This window comes from Petaurus breviceps, unplaced genomic scaffold, assembly GCF_028583685.1.
Source record: "Petaurus breviceps papuanus isolate PSGF00001 unplaced genomic scaffold, PetGlider_PUasm1.0 98, whole genome shotgun sequence".
Taxonomy (NCBI): Eukaryota; Metazoa; Chordata; class Mammalia; order Diprotodontia; family Petauridae; genus Petaurus; species Petaurus breviceps.
Window position 1 is genome coordinate 52,108,936 of NW_027187460.1, and position 21,379 is coordinate 52,130,314.

Here is a 21,379-nt window from a genome sequence, read left to right on the forward strand (position 1 = left end):
TAAAAAGGAGTGCATACATTTCACCAGATTGTCAAAGAGTCTCTAAGGATAAAAATTGGAACCACAATCATTCCATACATATATTGATGGACTAAAAGTGTCAATGCCCCAATCACCTGGTGGCCTAATAGTGAAAAGTAAAAAAAAAAAAATATAACAAACTATGTAAAGTGGATGGTCTTGTCCCCTTTTCTAACAACTATTGGTTGTCCTTGCAGTCTTGTCTAAAAGTACTTCTTTGACAGTTGTAAAAAGTTTAGTTACCTCCCCTTGTGTTCTACTCTTGGATAAGGAATATCCTCTCTTTTGAATAACAAACTTTGCCAGGTGTGTGGGAAATATTTTCCCAGAAGCCTGTTCTCCTTTTTCTCCCTTGAATGATACCCCCCCCCCCCACTTTTTCTACCCTTCCTTTTTCTGTAAAAAATGTTACCTAGTTGACCAGAGTTGTAATAGGATGCTGTTCATTGGCTGTGTAATTTAAGTGGGCCTCAAAAGTTTCAAAAACTAAATCTGTACCCCAGGAAGTTGAAGCTGCTATCACCAGTTTCCATAGCATGTTAATACATTTCTTTGCTTTCAGTTGGATCTGTCTTTGATCCATAGTCATCAAACCCCACTGACAGCTGCTCATCTCCCAAGAAGTCCTATTTCTCCTAGTTGAGGATTTCCCTGACAGGCATATGAGACAAAAAAGGTTAAGAATCTCTGTTCTAATAACATGTGTAAAAATCAGTGTGGTATGTAACAGTGGCAAGGAGATATCCTGAGGAAATTCACTAAGAACATTAGAGGGAGAACAGAGTGGACAGTTTTATGGAGTTGTAATCTAAGTACTTTACACACATCTTACTTGAGAAGGTAGTGCAAGTTTTATCTGAAGAGAGTTTAAATGACTTTCCTAACGTCACTCAGATAATTAGTGACAGAGCTATTCTGTTAACTATGTCGCTAAGTATAATAAAGAAAAGAGCTTTCAAGTTGGCAACAGTATAATCAGGAAGGTAAAGTTTACAGAAATGGAGCAATTATGTAGTACATTAGCAGAAAGGGTTGGGGGAGAGAGGAGAACTGTTAATCTTTAGTATTCAAGGAATAGCAAATAGGCCAATGTAAGTGGACCACAGAATGTGTGAAAGGGAGTAATGTGTAAGAAGACTAAAAAGATAGGAAGAATCCAGATCATAAAGAACTTTAAAATGCATTACTTCGGTCCCACAGTGGAATCCAACTAAAGTGACCTCTGTGTCCCTCATATATGCTTTCCTCTCTCCTTTCTTTCCTTCCATACAGGGTATCACTGCCTTACCTTCTGGTGTTTTGCCTAAGGGGGACATAAATTTTAATCTCTAAAACTTTTTTTCTTATTAACCCCAAATCTCTCTGTCATTGATTGACCAACACTAGGTCCCGACCAAGCCCTACTTCACCATTGTTTGGACCCTGATTGGCTCAGAATGAATGTAAATAGCAATTGTTTCTGTTTTGGCCAGAAACCCAGAAGGCTTTCCCTTCCCAGAACAAATTTCTAATTAATTTTTTACTAGGTAAAGAGGCCATTTTCTGCTTCATTTCTTAGTAAACCTCAGTCACTGAATGGGCTTTGCCTCAGTCAAACTGAGATCTGTTAAAGACCTTAGTTTGAAAAGGCCAAGATCCCCAACACATCTGAACCATCTCCAGTTATCCAGATCTATATCTGACCACTGAACTCACGTGGCTCCAGAGGAGAAAATGAGGCTAGTGACTTTGCACAGCCCTCCACTTAAATCCAGTTCGCTTGCATACCATCACCTCCCTGTAGCACATGTGTCACTGCTTCCTATCACTGTACCTTTGTGCAGGCAGTCTTACATTTCTGAAATATTCTTCCTCTTAACTTGTACTTCATAGATCTCCTACTTTAAGTGTTTATTTAACTCTTTATGTTTGCCATGTGCTGTGCTAAGCACCGAGGATAAGAAGAAATTAAAAAAAACAGTCCTTGGCCTCAAGGTGTTGACTTTCTAAAAGTTGCGACAATATACATACAAGATATGTACAGAGTATAGATATAGAAGGTAATCTCAAAGAGATAGGGTCAGGGTGAGACTGAACAGAATGCTTCCTGAAGGAGTTAGAATATGGGCTGAATCTTGGTATCAGTGGTACCTAACAGATGGTAAGGAGGAAGAGACCATTCCAGGCTTGAGGGGACAACCATTGAAAAAAAGTATCCTGTGGGAGAAACAAGAAGGCCAGTTTAGCCTTCGAGAATCATAGAGTAATAAAGAGGGGAGTAGAGTAGAAGACGATTGGAAAAGAAGGGGCCAGGCTGTGATGGGCTTTAACTGCCAAATGGGGGCCTTGGAGTTAATTGAAAGGGGAAGGGGAGAGTGATATAGTCAGATGTACATTTTAGGAAAATCACTTTGGCACCTGAGAGGAGGGGGGATTGTCATGGGGAGAAACTTGAGGTCCTAAAACCAACCAGTAGGCTATTATTACAACAATCCAGGCTTGAATTGATAACAGCCTGTGCCAGGATAATGGCTTTGTGAATGAAAGGAGGACATGTACAAAAGATAGCAATGACAAGACTTGGCAATGTTGGATTTTTGGAGTAAGCATGAAAGGGGAGTCAGTGACTGGGAAATTGGTGGTGCACTTGACAGTCATAGGAAAGTTTGAGGGGGGGGCGCGGTTTGAAAAGATAATGAGTTCTGCACATCGCCTGATTTCACATGGTTTACAGGTTGTCTCCCCCGTTAGACTATGAGCTCCCTGAGAACAAGAACTATCTTTTGCCTTTCTTTGTACCCTAGCACTTAGCACAGTATGTGGCATACAGCAGGTGCTAATATTAATTGACTAAGTTCAAATTGTCCAAATGGCAGTTTCTGATGCAAGCCTGGAGGTTGGATATATAGATCTGGAAATTCTCACTTGGCTGCTTAGAGAAGATAATTCAGTCATTGGGCATTGATGGTGTAGTTCAAAGCCCTGAGAATGTGGAGGATGAAACATGAAATGACTGAGGGAACAAAGGTTTGAGCTTCCAAGAATATCAATTTATTAAGCAGTGTATATCAATTACATAACAAATGAGGACCAGTGACTTTCCTCACCTTTGGCACTGGACCCTGAATATAGGAGGAGACAGATTTTTATGTGTTGAAAACCAAATAAGACCAATTATTTAAAACAACGATAATTAACCAGGATACAAAATTAGGTAATCTGACTTCTAATTGAAGAAAAGATTAGGAACTTTCCAAGTTGGGAGGGGGAGAGTAGACAGGTACAGTTCCCTGAAATCAGAAAAAGAGGTGAACTACTCCCTTCCCCTCCCCTTCAAGCATCTGTATTCAGTCAAAGAAACATGGGACAATAACTGATTATTAACCTGTACAGGACTAGTTTTCAGGTAAGACATATGGGTTGCTTGAGATGTATAATTATGAGAAAACTCCTTGTATCAGTCTTCAGATTTGACTGGGTTTCTGGTCAGAATAATTTAGGTCCATAGTTAAGAGTCTCTAAGCAGCAGATAGAGGTAGTCCAGCTTTGCAGCCACACTGGGCTAATTTCAAACAATGCAATAAGGTTTTCTCATGATTCCCACAATAGAGATTGCTCACAGAACAAAAGTTGAACTAGACCCATAATTGAATATAAAGGGAACTGAGCAAGATCCAGAATTGAGTCTCAAGATGAAGTCATCATGGTTCACTCAATTCCCACTACCATTTGCTGTTCTAATCCCCCTCAGAAGACACCTGTGGTTAATGGTCTTGACCCAGATGAAAATCAAGAGTGATCAGACAGAAGAAGAACCAGGAGATAATAATGTCAAGGAGGTTAGCTAACAAGGGAAGCAAGAGAGGGTGATTAATAGATGCTGGGGGTGGTAGGATCCTGTGAGTTGTTTTTTTTTTTAAGGATGTCATAGGTGTATCATAGGATGAAAGGATGTCACAGGTGTATGTATTGGTAGGCAGGGAAGGAGCCAGTAGAGAGGTGGCGTGGGAAGGTTAGAGAGAGGTGATAATAGGAAGGAACAGTGTGCTAGAAGAAGATGGAAAGTTTTGAAAGGGACCTTAGAGGTCATTTAATCCAACTTTCAACTCGATAAAATACTTAATGGGCTGCTACTTCTTTCTTTGGGGTTGGGTTGAAGTTACAGAAAGATGGATTTTATTTTGATTTAAGGAAAATCGTGAATTTTTCACTTATTGGAGGTTTTCAAGCAGAGACAATATGAAAGGTTGTAAGAGATATTGTGGAAATGATTCTTTTACAGGCTCTGGTTTGACAATATTGCCTTGGATAAGTTCCTTTCCAAATCTGAAGTTCTTTGATTCTGAATTCTATACAGTCCTTGTATTCAAGCGCTTAGGGAGCCTAAAACATGTATACAAATAATCGGTACATACCAGTGACATAAACAGTCCTGTCAAAGAGCTTACTGTGGTATACTCTGAAATAAATAAGTAGAAACTAATTGAAGGAGGGAGGAGAGTACTCAAAACCAGAGGAGTCAGGAACCTTCAAGGAAGCTAAGAATTTGCAGTTAGAATACATCACAACTATCAACAACCATATTAGAAATCTCTAAATTACTACTAATATGAAGAATATAAATCAAACCAATTCAGACGTTGTACTTCATGCCCATAAAATTACTAAAAATGAAGATAAAAAATAAAGGAAAATGACAGTTGTTAGAAAGCTTGGGGGTGGGAATGTGGGACATCAGTGCCCCATTGGTGGAGCTGTTGTAGTACCAATGCAATATTCACAGTGCCTACAGTCACTATAAATATACCTGTATAGTGCTCAGTCAAAACATAACAGACCCTCCATATAGAGGACAGAAGTAAAAAACATTTATTCAGATACCAGCAAACCAAATCCCAAAACCTGTAAGCTGATTCCATCATAGTAACAAAGAAGTTAATAAGCCACATAGCACAGAGAGCCATAGCCTTCCCACAAACATTTATTCTTTGCCCCAAGAGGTCAGTTCTTTAGCTGGCATCTGGAGCTTGGTCAACGCCAGCTTTAGGGGTGGCACATCACAGTCATGGACAGGGGGTGGCATCCAGCTTAGGTGACCAGGCATCTGCAGGTAGAGGGTACCAAGCCTGCAGGAAACAAATCTGGCAAAAAAGTTTAACAGGCAGAAAGCCAAAAAGAAACAAGGAGACAGTAACCAGAAACAAGGTAGATACAGGGTCAGCTGTGTTTCTGGAGTCCATGAACCTACTATCATAGCCTCATTCATGGTAGAATATATGAATTAAGGGTACAATTTGGCAGTCATCTTTTCCTCAACAAACAGTAGCTATGATATTGTCTTTACCTTGTGCTATAATCTCTCCAGCCTTTGGAACATCATCTGGCTACCTCCTTACTTTAGCTCCCAATTTTATTATATTAGTAGAACCAAACCCTTCAGTTCCTCTGATGGTTATTTCAGAAGGAGGGTCAGTTTTCACAAGGGGTATTGTTTCACAAGTAATAATAATCACTTGAACTATTCTGTCATTTTTACTAAACTATAAACTATATGGGTTCTTCATCCAAATTTTGGAATGTCACAATAATTTCTCCTCGATAATTAGAACCTGTTACTCCAGCCAATACATGTATTCCTTGAGCTGCTAAACCTCATTTGGGTAGTGCCTGCCTAAAATGATTTTTAGGGATTCTCATATATATTCCAGTAGAGAAGTTTCTTATTTCTTTTCTGTCCAACCAAAAGTCTTCCAAACAATGTAAATCATATCCTGCTGAAACAGGTGTTCCTAGATATGGTGCTGGGACATCTTCCCTCACAGTCCAAAACTCAATATTTGGGATCTTATGTGTCTGCTGTTTTTTGATTTGCAGATTTGGGATCATCATTCTGGCTAGAGGTATACTTTCTCCCAGTGATCTATTATTCAAATTATGTAAAGCAGTGAGCATCTTTTTAATGTTGATACGAATTATTAGAACTTAACTTCCCTGTTTTTTCAATAATCCATTAATTCTTTCAATTCACCCAGATGCTTGTGGATAATATGGAATATGATATATCCATTCTATATCATTTAATATACAATATCTCTTCATTCCATTACCTTTGAAATGTGACCCGTTGTCACTATGAATCTGCATTGGGGTTCCATAATAATAGACTTATGAGATCTGGAGTTTTACAGGTGATTATTTTGGGTCTCATTCTTATAAGGACAAGTCATTAGTATACCTGAATAGGTGTCAACACAAGTGTATAAATTTTCATCCTTTATCTTAGGGTAAGGGACCAATATAATCTATTTGCCAAATTTGGGCTAGGATTTCCCCCCTTGCTATCTCTCCTGTTAGTCCCTCGGGAACAGTTTGTTCTTTTTCCAGTTGATGTATATGACATTCCTCTGCTGTTTGTTTTAACAATGAATGAGAGATACTAATACCTCAATCTTGTGCCCACTGGTGTGTGGCCTATACCCTTAATTGGCCAGCCATTTAATGGATCCATTTTGCTAGTACTGGATCATCACTTGGTTTCAGAGTAGGGATGAGATATTGAATAGCAACCTTTGCTAGTTGGTCAGCATGTGCATTGTACTTAGATTCTGGCGTGGTGAGGGCCACCTAAGCATCTACATAAAAAACTGACAAATTAGTAGCCAAAAACATGTCCCATATATCTTTCCATTATTTTTTGCCCCAGACTTGTTTGCCATGAATTTCCCAATTTTGATTTTTCTACATGGGCATCCATGTAGCTAACCCATTTAGCTACCACCCATAAATCAGTAAATATGTGACAATGTCCTCCTTGTTCTGTTTTGATGGCTTGATATACTGCCATAAGTTCAGCATATTGACTACTTCCACCTGTCCCAGGCTTTCCAAAGTCCACCTAGTATGTGGTTTATATGCTACTACTTTCCAACGTCTTTACCAAGAATTGTACCAACTTTTGCTTTGATTCAGGGGATGTATCATTTCCCTCAGTATCAATGTTTGCTATATATTCACTTAAAGCAGAAACTCTACTTTTGTGTGATTAACTCATATTTTGAATATGCCATTTCCATTTAATTATACTGGCCTCTTGGGCATATCCAATTCTGTGAGAAGTTGGGGTACTCATTACCCAGGTCATAATTAGGATTCCAGGCCTTAATATCACTTCATGGCCCAGAGTCAGTTATTCAGTCTCTACCAAAGCCTAATATGCAGCTAACAACTGTTTTTCAAAAGGGGTATATTGAACTCCAGATGAAGGAATTTCCTAGACCAAAACCCTAAAGGTACATTTTGGCTTTGTTGTTTCTGCCATAAACTCCAGTTTGTATAATCGTCCTGTACAGTTACTTGTAATTCCACAGGGCCGTTTTGCATAAGCCATAAGTCTAGAGCCAATTGTATAGCAGCTTTGGCTTCTTTGAAAGCTTTACTCCCCTAAATATTTTGTGATTCCTTGAACAAATTGTAGTATATGACTATATGGGAAAATTACTGTGCTATAAAAAACGATTGAAGGAATGGTTTCAGAGAAACTTTAAAAAATTTGTAAGAACTGATAGAAAGGAAAGTGAGCAGAACCAAGAGAACAGTTGATAAAATAATAACATTATAAAGAAAACAACTTGGAAAGTCTTAAGAACTTTGATCAGTAAAATGACCAACCACTATTTTAAAAGTGTACTACCCACTTCCTATCAGGGGTGATAGAGTCAAGGTACAGAATGAGACATACACTTTTGGATATGACCAAGAAAAGATTGGGTTTTTTGACCATGCTTATTTTTTCCCAAGGGTTTTGCTTTCTTTTGTTCAATTGTAGTTTGGTTGAGATGGAAAGGAGGAATATCTATAGGTTGTGATCCCCTTCCAGGTACTCCCTCCTTCCCCCAAGAGGGTCATAAAAGCGTTTTAAGTTCAAAGCAAATCATTTTCAAAGAGGTGATTGCTTTCAAGGTATTTTGAAACAGTACCCTCCAGCCTCTTCAGATCAGAATGGGAGCCAGTCTGCTGATATGCCTGATGTCTTTCATCTTCTGCTAGCTGCAACCTCTTCCCTTGACATCTCTGGCCTTCCACCTTCTTCCTGTTGTACCTTCCCTTCCAGGGAGAAGAAAGTTGGTGGGGAATTGGACTTCTTTCTTTTACTGTAAGGATTCCACTTCCATCTTCTGCCACACCTTTCCTACCTAATTTCCTCCCTTCAGAGGGGAGAGTAGTGTAGCAGGACCTCTTAACTGACCTTCTGACCCTGTGTCTCCTATCTCACAGTTCGCTTGCCCCCAGTCCCATCTCTAAATCCTTTGAGTGACACCACCCACTCAGTGATGAACTGACATTCTCACACCTCTTCATATCTAAGTGATTCTGAACCCCTGTAAGTCATCATCCAAACTACATTGCCCCCTCCCCCCCGCCAAAACATCCAGTTCCTTATTCCCATCCCCTTTAACCTTCCCACTCCAGACTCCTTCTGCTGTGCCCTATGGAATGCCTGTTCCATAGGCAAAAAAGTTCCCTTCATCTTTTCCTCTCTCACTCCTTATCTTTCCCCTCAGCTGATGATTGCTGGTGACCCTGTTTACCTCAGATTTCTCCCTACTCGTTGATCTTTCTTTCAGCTACTAAAGTGATTTTCCCAAAGTGAAGGTCCAACCATATTTCTCCTATATTCAATAAACTCAGTGATTCCCTATTACCTCCATGATCAAATACAAAATGCTCTATTTGTCATTCAAAGCCTTTCATAACCTAACCTCCTACCTTCAGTTTTCTTATACCTTATTCCCCAGCATGTATTCTTTGATCCAGTAACTCTGGCCTAGGAGATGATACTGATATTGATCCAGTAATTCCCTGGCCTCCATCTAGGAGATGTTACATTTACAAGACACTTCTATCTTTAACTCTGGGCATTTTCTCTGGCTGTCCACCATGCCTGTAATGCTGTCCTTCTTCAGCTCCCCTGCTGTCTTCCCTGGTTTTCTTTCAGCCCCAACTAAAATCTCATTTTCTATAGGAAGCCTTACCTTACCCAGCCCTCTTAATTCTAGTGTCTTCCATCTGTTAATTACTTCCTATTATCTGTATGGCATTTTGTAGATAGTTTTTTGTATGTTGTCTTCTCTCCTAGATTGTGAACTCCTTGATGGCAAGGACTGACTTTTGCCTCTTGGTATCTTCAGCACCAAGCACAGCACCTGGCATGTAGTAGGGGCTTAATAAATGTTTATTGGTTGGTTGATCTCTGGATTTGGAATGCAGAGTTCTGAGAATTGGAGGTAGACCACTTTGGCTGAAATGTAGACTGTGTGGTGGGATTAATGTAAATTATGTTTAGAAAAATGAACTGGTGTCTATCTAGGGTTTTAAATGCTAAACTGTGACTTTTGTATTTAAGCTTAGAAGCAGCAGGAAATTGCTTGAGCTGGGGAGAGACATGGTCAGGTCTGTGCTTTAGGAAGATTATTTTGGAAGCTATGTTAAGGATGAATGGAAAGAGGACAAACTGGAAGCAGGGAAATCTTTCAGTAAGCTCCTTGAATTTAGGTATTATTTCAATTTTTATATTTTTTTCTATACTAATTTTGACATTGATCCCCATCACACACATTACATTCTAACCAAATTGGCCTGCTTACTGTTTTTACTTGGCATTGTATCTTCAGCCTTTGCATAGGTATTTCTCCCTCCATCCTAACCTTTGCTTTTTTGAAACTGGCAAATCAGCTGTTCTCAAGAGTTTTGGTCTCAGGACCTCTTTTACTTTGTAAAAACTATTGAAGGACCCAAAGTTGTTTTGTTTTGTTTTTATGTGGGTTATGTCTATTGATGTTTACCATGTTAGAAATTAGAGCTGATAAAATTTTTTAAATGTATTCTTTTAAAATTACAGTAATAAACCCATTGTATGTTAACATAAATTGCATTTTTGTGAAAAAAATTTCTAAACATAATTTAGTCAATTAGCATTTATATTAGTTTTTTATAATGAGAAGAGTGGCATTGTTTTCCATATTTTTACAAATCGCTTTAATGTCTGACATAATAGAAACAACTAGATTCTTATGTCTGCTGCAGTTTAGACTGTGCAATCTGTTGTTTGATTGAAGTAGTTGAAAAATATCTGACCTCAGCCAGTATAATTTTTTAAGTAACAATTTTACCTTGTCATCCCAATTAAATTACTAAAAAGTTATTTTAGTTGGAAAAAAAATAATGACAAAGTTCATTCTGAAGAACAAAAGGTCGAGGAAAAAAAGATGTAAAGGAAGTAGATTTAGCAGTATCAGAGCTTAAACTGTATTAAAAGGTAAGAGCATTGTTGAAGTATAAAAAGGATGATTTTGATTATTTAAAATTAAGATTTTCTTTTATAAATAAAGCCTATGTAGTCAAGAATAGAAGGAATGCAGAAAACTGGCGGGGGGGGGAACCTCTCATAGACAATTTCTCAGATAGGATGTGATTGAGTTGGAATATAGCTGTGGTGTAGGAAATGAGCTGGTTGGTTTAGAAAAACATGGAAAGACTTGGGCTTAAGAAGAAAAATGCTATCCACCTTTAGAGATACAGACGATAAGAAAAAAACATGTCTTGCATATATGTGTATGAGTGTATATTGTATGTAAGGTGTTATATATATGTATTTTATAGATATCTATGTTTGTGTATACACGCTTAATTATAGCCTTCTTTGGTGGGGGGTGGGGAAGATAAAGTAAAAAAGTGCACAGCAAAGAACAAAGAAAACCAAGAAGGAAGCAAAGAAAAGCTGGTTAGCTTTGAAAACAATGGGTAGGTAGTATTTATTATATAGGTTTTCTTGAGGTGGAAATGTATTATTTTATATTGAATCCTGTCTTATGATCTGCTGTATACATGGCAATGGCTTTTTTTCCCTTTTCTCATTTTGTATTTACGTTAAAATTTTTTAATTTTTGTATTTTTATTTTAAAAAAACCTGGCCTCACACAGACTTATTTGGAAAAGGGAGGATTATGATAGTTAAGGTTTTATGATATTTTTTTTTTCCTTGAGGACCTTCCAAAAAGTCCTCAAGAACCTGCAGAGTTTTGAGAACTGCCTTAAATCCTCACCTCTGCTTTTTGGAATCCTTACATCCCTCCACGTGCTACCTCATACAGAAAGCCTTTTCTGATTTCTACCTCTTCCCCTCCTCCTCCCAGTTATATTCTGTGTATTTTGTATTTATATACATATTTGTTTTTCCTACCTTAGTTTGTAAGCTCCTTGAGAGCAAAGACATTTCTCTTTGTTGTTGTTTTTTTAAATATCTCTTGTGTATAATATATAGTAAGTGCTATGAATATTTCATGTTCACTGTTGGTCATGGTTCCATTAAATTCATAAACCATAAATTTTTTGACCATCAATAGTAATTGATGGGTATTTACATTGCTTCCCATTCTTTGCTACTATTAAAAGTTCAGCTGTGAATATTATAGGGTACATGGGATCTTTCTTTAACCTCACTGAGATATTCCTAGTGGAATTTGAGTCAAAGAGTATATACTTTTTTTATTTACTGTTCTGTTTTACTTACCTTTACTCACACTCTTATGATCCAGCTATGCTGGCCTACTGAGGGTTACTCCATCCTAACATTTAATCTCCAAACTTAACCTTTGCACTGGTTGACCCCTGTATCTGGAAATCTCTGCCCTCTCCCCTACAAGGTGAGAAGTTTTATTGGCCTCCTTCAGGAATCATCTTGAGTCTCAGAGCACTGGGGTCAGGAAGACCCTAAGTTCAAACACTAGCTGTGTGACCCTGGGCAATTATAAAGTGCTTAGCACAGTGCCTGGTAGGCTTCATAGAAATACTTTTTATGTTCCTTTCCCTTTCTCCCTCCTTCTTGTGGAACCATTGTTTCTCCCAGAACCTGTCTTTAGGGAAGGCTGCACAGGCTAGCTGTCTCATTTCTCCCCAACTTGTACTCTAGATTTCTCTTTTCCTGCTCTCTTCTCTACCCCAAACCCCCTCTTAGCTTCCTTTTATGTGTCTAATCCCATTGGAATGTGCTTACATTCTTGGGAGCAGGGAATGTCTTTCTACTTATATTCCCAGCAGTTAGCACAGTATTTGGCACATAATCAGTACTTATTGATTGGTCCTTTTATTGATTGAGGCGGGGGGGGGGGGGGGGAATCACTTTGGCACAATTAATGATATTCGGTAGATGTTGGAGCCAATAAGAGACTGAGAAAGACTAGACAGACAGTAGGAAGCCACTCAAGAAGGAAGTGTTATGAAACCATAGAGAGAGAAGAGTATCCAGGTGTAGAGGTTGTCAGCAATGGAGCAGAAAACTCTAGGATGAGGATTGAGAATAGGTCATCACATTTAGCAGTTATGAGATAATCATAACTTTTGAGAGAGCAGTTTCAGTTGAGTGAGGTTTGAAAGCCAAATTGCAAAGAGTTAGGAAGTGAATAAGAGGAAGGCAGAATCTGTAAACAGCTTTTTCTAGTTTTTTTCAATCTTCTTTTGTTGTTTTTTTTTACTTTCAGTTCATTATTAGCATCTTTGTTCTTTCCTTCCAGGATGAACTTAATTCTGCATAGTAGAAAAAAAGCAGAAGAATAAGAATTGAGTTGTTCTTTCTCTTACCATTCTTTGAGATCAGCAGTGGAGTTTTATTATCTTTATGGAGAAATGGGGGCTAACACAGAGAGATTTGAAACTAATTACATGACTAAATATAATGATTAATCTTATATAAATGGGTGGTATACTTGGAGGAACAACTCTTGTGGAGTATCCCCAAGGATCCATCCCTAAAAAAAATTTTTTTTCAATTAACATGCATTTGTTTTCTCTACTTTCCACCCCAATTTATTTTTTAAAAATTCTTTTTGATTTAACAAAAATTGTTTTTTTCCATTCGTTCCCACTCTATTGAAAAAGAAAAACAAAATCTTTGTAACAAATATGCATATCAGGCAAAACAATGGCTATGTCCAAAAAATAAATGTTTCATTTGAGATGATCACTTCTCTGATTGGTTGGAGTTTTGAAATCTTTCACAGTTGTTTGTTTTAACATGTTGTTTGTGTGTAAACCATTCTGGTTCTGCTCACTTCTCTCTTTATCAGTTCATAAAATTCTTCCCAGGTTTTTCTGAAACTTTCCCCTTCATCATTTTCATTTACCATACTTTGTTCATCCATCCCTCCTCCACACCCCATACATCTCCCCCAGAGAAAGGTATCCATGTCCTTTGCCACCACAAAAAAAAGCACTACTATATATATATATATTTTTTTTTTTTTAACATATCAGTCGTTTTCCATCTTTGATCTCTGTGGGATTGATGAATGTATATGCACAAAACTCTTAGGGCATAGTACCAAATTGCTGTCCATAATGACAGTACCAAATCACTAGTCCATCAGGGTACCTGTTTGCCATTTTCTTACTTTGTCAGCTTTGCTGTTTCTAATGAACTTGAGGTGGGATCTCAGAGTTGTGACCAAACATTTATTTATTTATTTATTTATGCCTGTTTTTTATTTCTTACATATTTTATATATTTTTACTATTTTTAAATTTTTAAAATTTTAATTTTGGAGCATTTTTTTCATGTGACTGAGTTACCAATATGACATGATAGCTTGAAAAGATAAAGCAATTTTTGACTCGTAAGTTAAAGTGAGCATAACAAAGTAAGCAATAGTCTTAATAGATTTTGGATAGCTCATTTCTGGAATATTATCTTCAGTTCTTAGTGCCACATTATAGGAAAGGACAAGTTAGAGTGGATTCCCAGAGGAGAGCACAAATCCCTAATCTGACAGTGCATAAAGATTTTTGCACCATCACATCATCTACCACCTCTACTGAAAAGAGGGAAATGTTTTGCCATTGGTCTTCCTGGAACCCAGACCACACTAGACATTGTAAATAATCTGAATCCTGATGTCTTTTGTATTGTTTTCAATTAATCCATTTTTTAAACTTCTCTCAGAATATTTCTTAACCTGTCTTTGCAGATATATAATGAAAAGGAGTTGCTTCAAGGAAAATTGGACCTTCTTAGTGATACAAACATGGTGGATTTTGCAATGGATGTGTATAAAAACCTTTATTCTGATGACATTCCTCATGGTAAGTAGCCTGGTAATAAATTAAGACCAGAACTTTGGGACTCTGGGCATGTGTTTTAAAGTTTTTTAGCTATAAGAACTTCTTTACTAAAAGGCTTAATTATTCTTAGATTGACATTATATTATAAATTATAAAGAAGTTCCTTTTGGAGGCACAGAATTATTATAATCATCAAATGCTTTCTGTTCTTGACAGCCCCTTTTATTTGTATTGTCAGTTATGTATCTGTATATACTGGTGACCTGATTTGTTCTAAAGGTGTACCTTTTTCATCTTGAAAACATATAGTGCATACAACGAAAGAAACAATATAAAAATAGCTCTATCAGTTGATAAACGATCCTGTAGATTTAAATTTTTCAATTATGCATTATGTTTGCTCTCACGCCAACATTGATTCCTTCAGTAAATTTTAAAAAAATATTTAACCAGTAGCCTTGTGCAGAGAGAATACTGCCAACTTTGAAGTCACTGATCCATCTTAAGTAACGAAATCCAACAACTTGCATAGAAATCAACTAGATACATGCTTTAAAGAAGGAGGCAACTGAAACTTGGTATTTATAACCTTTTTTTGTGGTTAACACATCTAGAAGGTAAGAAACATAAAGTATAGCAAAACTGAGCAACATACTCACCAAGTATAGCAGGAATCTTCAGGGTATATATACATCTATAGTCCATCCCCATGTGAAGGTGCAGTTAGATTTTTTAACATCTCCTTTGGGGGGTGTTTAGCCCCTGTAATTATGCTTATTAATACTGATTTGTAACAAGTTAATAGCATAGCACCAAAAGTGTTTTCATGACCTACTAAAAGTCAGTTGTTTCAAAATTTTGAAATTTTTTATATAAAATTTTGTGGACCTCAAAGCAGCATATTATTAGAACCTATTAGTTGAGAAACTGTAACCACAAGTTGTTATTAATTCAATAGTGCTTTTAGGTGGATTAATCACAATAGTATCTTTATACAGATAATATGCATATTTGTATGATATACTGATTCTTCAGATTACTTATATGAGGATTTGCATATTCACAGATTTCTTGAAATTACTTAGGAGTCCCTGCATGGTGGAAATGACTGATATGTAGTTTATTGATACTAGCATTTCCAGAAAGAATAGTATAGGGGCTCTTTTCACATGACTGTTGTTTGCTTTTTTTTTTTTTTTGTGCTGCATTTATTATATCTTGCATAGATCTTAGCTGTATGGCCTTAAGTCACTTTTCTTCTCAGCCTCAGTTTTCTCCTCTGTAAAATGGGAATTATAATCCATTATACTCCCTGCCCAGGAGAAGTAGTTAGTTATTGATAGATAAATATGTCTGAGGACAGTGAGTCTATCCATCAAGTTGAAAATTATAATCTGATCTACTTTGCATCAGCCTTATAATAAAACTTCACTTTTTTTTAATAGCTTTGCGTGAGAAAAGAACTACTGTTGTTGCACAACTAAAACAGCTTCAGGCAGAAACTGAGCCAATCGTCAAGATGTTTGAAGATCCAGAAACAACAAGGCAAATGCAATCTACCAGGTAGTCCCTTCTTTCTTTGACACGTAGTGGTGGTTGAAAAAATTAGTGGCAGGGAGTTTAAAAATCTGACTTCTGTTTCTGGCAAGGTAGTTCTCTTTCTAGTGCCTATTTTCTCATCTCTGAAATGAAGAGTGTGGACAAGATTATCTCAGAGTTGTTTTCTAGTTCTTATTCAATTAAATCTTTCCAGTTTTGTTCATTTGAACATGATGGCAGTTCCCTAAAATGAATATATGATTTGAATTGCCACTTTTTCCCCCTTTTTTACCTTTTTGTAAAACACTGTGGCAGTGTTTATCACTAAATGTCAATTTTCATTTCTTTTTCTCAAAGCAGTGAGAAAAGAATATTGTCCTTGCAATAAAGCTTTCTACCACAATGGTCTCAAAACTCAGATTTTAATTTTTTTTATTTATAGCACTTATAAATTTGCTTTGTTACTTTCTAAATTTTTATTTCTTTCCAAAAAGATTTGTTCATCTAGTTATAAGTATCTCTGGGGGTAACCTTGAGGCAGCATGGTCTAGTGCAAAGAATACTGGATTTGGAGTCTTAGGAAGGACTTCATTTCATATCTAAGCTTACTGCTTTTATAAAGTTGAACATGTGACTTAATCTCTATGATCTCAGTCCCCTTATCTGTAAAGTCAAGTCACTTGGTCTAAGTGAACTAGGACTTCTTTCAGCTCTAAACCTATTTCTTTACATCATGAACATCTATAAGGGAGACCTGAGCTTTTCCTTCCTGTCATTTTGTTTTAGTACCATATACCTATATTGGTATAACTTTGTTGCCTGGTTCTTGGGTTGTAGTTGGGGGCTTATTAGAGATTAGATTTCCTTGCTTCTCTTTCCTACTTAACTGTATATCTATTCCGAGTTCCAGAGAGAGAATTAGCAAGAAAAATAGAAGTCAGGTCAACATACATTTATTAATTGCTTAGTATGTGCCAGCCACTGTACTAATTGTGGAAATACCAAGGCAAGCTAAAAGAATGACAGTTCCTTCTTTCAAGGAGCTTCAATTCTTTTTTTATTTGTTTTGTTTTGTTTTTTGAAGCAAATGGGATTAAGTGACTTGCCCAGGGTCACAGAGCTAGTAAGTGTCAAGTGTCTCAGAACAGATTTGAGCTCAGGACTCCAGGATTGTTTCTCTATTCCCTGTGCCACCTAGCTGCCCCAAGAAGCTTAAATTCTCATGGAGGAAGACCATGTAAAAAGGAAGCTGAAAAGTACCAGGGAGGGGTGGGAAAAGGGTAAGGAGGTGAGGAAAGACCATGGGAAAGAAAATCAGGAGATTCAAGAGTAGAGGAATAAAGACATAGCTTGTCTGGGCACTCTTCCTTCAAATGAAGGTTCTAGGGGGAACTAGTCAATCAGAGGAAGGTACCACAAAGTGTAAAGTGTATTTTTGGTCTTTTTGGGGGGGGGAGGTGCAAGGCAATTGGTGTTAAGTGACTTGCCCAAGGTCACACAGCTAGTAAGTGAGGTCAGATTTGAATTCAGGATCTCCTGACTCCAGGGCTGTATTCACTGCATCACTTAGCTGCACCTAAAGCATTACTTTATATGTGAAAAGTTCAGGGAACTTACAGGATGAGGAGAATCAGGAATGGAGTCTGGAAAGGAATAAAGACATAGTTTTCCTAGACTTTCTCCTTAAAATGGAGGATCTGGGAGGAAGCAGTTGATGAGAAGGGCCAGAGTATTCTTCTAGGATGAGGTTTTTGTGACATGATAGATCAAGTCTGGAGATTGGGAAATGGAAGCTGAGGGTCACTTAATCTCAGTATTCCTAGGCAACTCTAAGTCTTAATGTTTCAGTTCTCTAAATCTTAATGTTTTCAGAGTCGGTGCTAAACTACTGTGGTAGAAGATGTTTCCATACTAGTGAAATCACAGGTGTGGGTTATTTTTTTTTGTGTGTGTGAAGTTATAGAGAGTAAAGATAAACATTTTTGGGTAAGAAAGTACAGACTAGAAGTATTTGTTTTATTGTTGAGTTATTTCAGTCAGGTCTGACTCTTCATGACCAAATTTGGTGTTTCCTGGCCAAACATAATTAGAGTGGTTTGCCATTTCCTTTTCCAGCTCATTTTACAGATGAGGAAGCTGAGGCAAACAGGGTTAAGTGGCTTGCCCAGGGTCACACTATAATAAGTGTGTGAGGCCAGATTTGAGGTGCCCCATCCACTGTGCCACCTAACTGGCCCTCAGGCCAAAAGTTTAAATAGCTTTAAATATTGGGTAAATAAAAATACTTTAGCATCTGTGGTTTGGGAGTTTTGTGTGGTCCCTCTACTAATGCAGATTGCAACTACTCAGCACCTTAGAACAATTGTCGTATACAAAAAGGTCACCTAGTGACCAAACCTCTGTTGATAGACTTCTTCAGAATTAAGCTGGTTCCATGCCTTTTCAGCTTGTCACAGGACCTATAAAGCTTGTGGTAGCCTCTGAGAGCCCAGAATTAAAGCATTGAAATAGAACTCTAGTGAAATATAAACCAGCAAAGTTTTTTTTTTTTAATTAATTTATTTTTACAGACTATTTTTTTTGCTTCTCACTCCTTCCCACTCCAGTTGAACAGTACATAAAAATGAAGCCCTCATAATAAACATGCATAATTCAAGAAAATAAATTCTCACATTAGTCATGTCCAAAACTATGTTTCATTCTGCATTTTAAATCCATTCACCTCTGGCAGAATGTAATTAGCTTATTTCACTGTCAGTTATCTGAACTCCTGGTTTGTCAATTGCATTGATCACAGTGTAAAGTCTTTCAAAGTTGTTTTTTCATTCCAAAAATTGTTCTAGTTCTGCTCCCTTCGACCTGCACCATTTCATAGTGATTTTTCCAGTTTCCTATAAAACTATTTCATTGTTTAAATTTATATCTTGGTCTTCCATGCCACTGTAGTCGTTTTTTAATGGTCAGGTTTTTTTTGTTAAAAGTTGAGTTCAGCTTACCTGGATGTGGGGTGGCACCATACCAACCTTTAGGCTTTTTCATGCTGCTCTTTTCAGAGTTAATTCTGAAGGTCTATAAGTTTTTGGTGCTTCCAAGGGAGTGTTATCCTGGGAGGTGTGTAGTCACTTCCTGCTCTGTGCTCGCTTTTTTTAACCAAAGAAAGTTCTGTGTTCCCCTACAGCCACAATTACTTGTGCTCATTTTGGCCCTGGAATTGCAACACAGAACTACTTAATACACAGTGGAGTTTCTAGTCAGCACCAGTTGTACCCAGTGCTAGTAAAGTAATCTCTTTCCTGCTATTTATTCAACCCCCTTAACCATTTCTGGACTGAGAGCTTTCAAAGCTGCTATTATCACAGCTGCCTCTATGGCCTACTGCTGGTTTTCCTGTCACACTCTAGGCATATACCCACCCCAATGTCACAGACCTCTACTGCCGACCTCCTGAGTTGTCTTAGGCTGAAAAAATGTCTCCTGCTGACCTTTGGTTGGCTGCTCTGCCACTCCAAAATTTGATTTAGAGGAGTTATTTTAAAGTTGTTTGTTAGGGAAATATTGAGAGACTTCAGCTGGGTCCTGGTCCATACTCAATCATCTTGGGTCTGCCTTGAAGCTCCTATTATTATCTTATATTTAATTTCCTACTGACTTGAACAGATGGATAAAACCACTGCTTTTTGTAGTTGAATTTTATATTATTGGATTATAATATTAGAAGGTAAGCTTATCTTAAGCTCACTGAAAGTATCCTTTCTCAACTACAATAGCAGACAGGATAGGAATAATATGATATGCTATGACCTCATCCTGTTTCTACAAGATTTTGATTTTGTTACAGGTCTCTATCTATTTTCAAAGTTTTTCATTCTGCATAACTTGTAAATAGTATTTAGTTTGGTGACATCTATTAAAAACCTTGTTCTTGAATATTTTATGGATCTGTATTGTGTCTATGTAGTTGTTAAACAAAATGAGGGTGGCAGTTAAATATCTAGCAAGCTATTTAGGTTGATTTCAAAGAGGGCAGCCATATTCTTTCTGTGGTTCTTTGGTGCCTTTTCAATAACTGACTAATTTTAACCCAATACTATGGTTAGATCAACCTAGCTAGTCAGATCATTTTAAGGGCACTTAATTTTAATGGGTCCCTAATATGAATGAGTCTCAAGTTACAATACTGTTAACAACATTTTAGTTTTAATTATTTGTTGTCTTTCATTAAAATATGAGCTCTTTGAGAGCAGAAGACTGTCTTGGTGGTCTTTTTTGTATCCCTAGCACTTAACAAAAATGCTTCACATGTATAAGTGATTAATAAATACTTGAACATTCAAATTAAGTGTGTAATGAAAGATTATTAACATGTATTTTTAAGTACCATGTACCCCAAACCTTATTATTCCAGGAAATATAAAACGTGTCTCCCTGTCCTTGAGAAGTATGTTATCTAGATATGGAGAAAAAATGCTTTCCTGCTAATAAGAATAAAATTATTTTTATATCCTCACAATTAAAACAATTTCTAGTATTCTAACCCTTATTTCTAATGTTTTAGAAAATTAAGTGTGCTGTTTGATTGCAAAAATTTATTTCTTTCCTTGGAATTTGTGTCATTTAAAATTTTTTTGTCTTCATGATCCTAAAGAATTGTTTATTTTGAAGTATTCTTAAAAACTAAATAAATTTTTCAAACATTTATTAAGGGATGGTCGGATGCTGTTTGACTACCTGGCTGACAAACATGGTGTAAGTGTTTTGGTTTTTTAAAGTATTTAAAAGTTTTAAAATATTTTAAAGTTATTAGTATATTTTTTCTTAAACATGACAGGTCACATATTTAGATTGTTAATGTAAAGTTGAGGTAAATTTCAAAAGAGCACATTTCTGAGGTTGCTTTGTCAAAGGGAATAACTTGGCTTTAGATCACAGAAAAATAATTCATTTTGTTGTAATTTTGTTTACATTCGTAAAATGACAGTGAATATTTTTGCTGTATTGTCCATGTCAGTCTTCATCAATTCAGGGGTCTCAAAATTATGCCATATGCATAATTAAAGAAACTGGTTATTGTTTATCATGGAGAAGAGAAGAAATTAGGAGGGAAAGAAAAGACATTGCTGTCTTTAGATATGAAAAGATTGTCACATAAAAGAACTGTATGTTCTTCTTGACCCCAAACAGGTAAGATCGATAATAGATGGAAGACACAGAAAGAAATTTTGACTCATTGTATGGAAGAGCTTCCTAACAATTGTATAATATGAGTTGGAAGGTACCTCAGATGTCATCCAATTTATCCATTTCTTGGATCAACTAATCCAAGATTTTTTTCCTCTGGTGTCTGCTCCTGTTTGTGTTATCCTGCTTCTGTTTGAAGCCTTCACTGGTGGTTGAAAATCACTGCTTTCTAAGACAGGCTATTCAGCTTTTAAAGTGTTATAACCTTGGAATGGTTTACCTTTGGAGAACTCGAGTTCATTGACAATGGAGCCATCACATAGGAGTTGGATACCCACTGAAATGTTATAGAAAGGATTCATCCCCTTCATAAGAGGACAGATTATATGACTTCTAGGGTACTGTCCAGTTCTGGGATTCTATTGTATATTGTACAGTTTGGGCAGCCTTTTTAATATCATATTTATGGTTTTAAATGGCAAACTGGTAAGCCATGTAAGATGCAGATATATGTTGTAGTTTCTTGTCAATGACTTCCATAAAATAACAT

At 36.9% G+C, this 21,379-nt stretch overlaps 1 protein-coding gene across 1 annotated transcript in view; it reads left to right on the top strand.

Moving 5' to 3' along the window:
- EIF3E (eukaryotic translation initiation factor 3 subunit E) overlaps positions 1-21,379 on the top strand; it is a 60,296-nt gene that overhangs the window by 2,275 nt on the left and 36,642 nt on the right. The window contains exons 2-4 of the mRNA XM_069081107.1: positions 14,019-14,133; positions 15,558-15,675; positions 20,355-20,397. Coding sequence (XP_068937208.1) covers positions 14,019-14,133; positions 15,558-15,675; positions 20,355-20,397 — 276 coding nt within the window. The remainder of the gene's footprint in view (positions 1-14,018; positions 14,134-15,557; positions 15,676-20,354; positions 20,398-21,379) is intronic.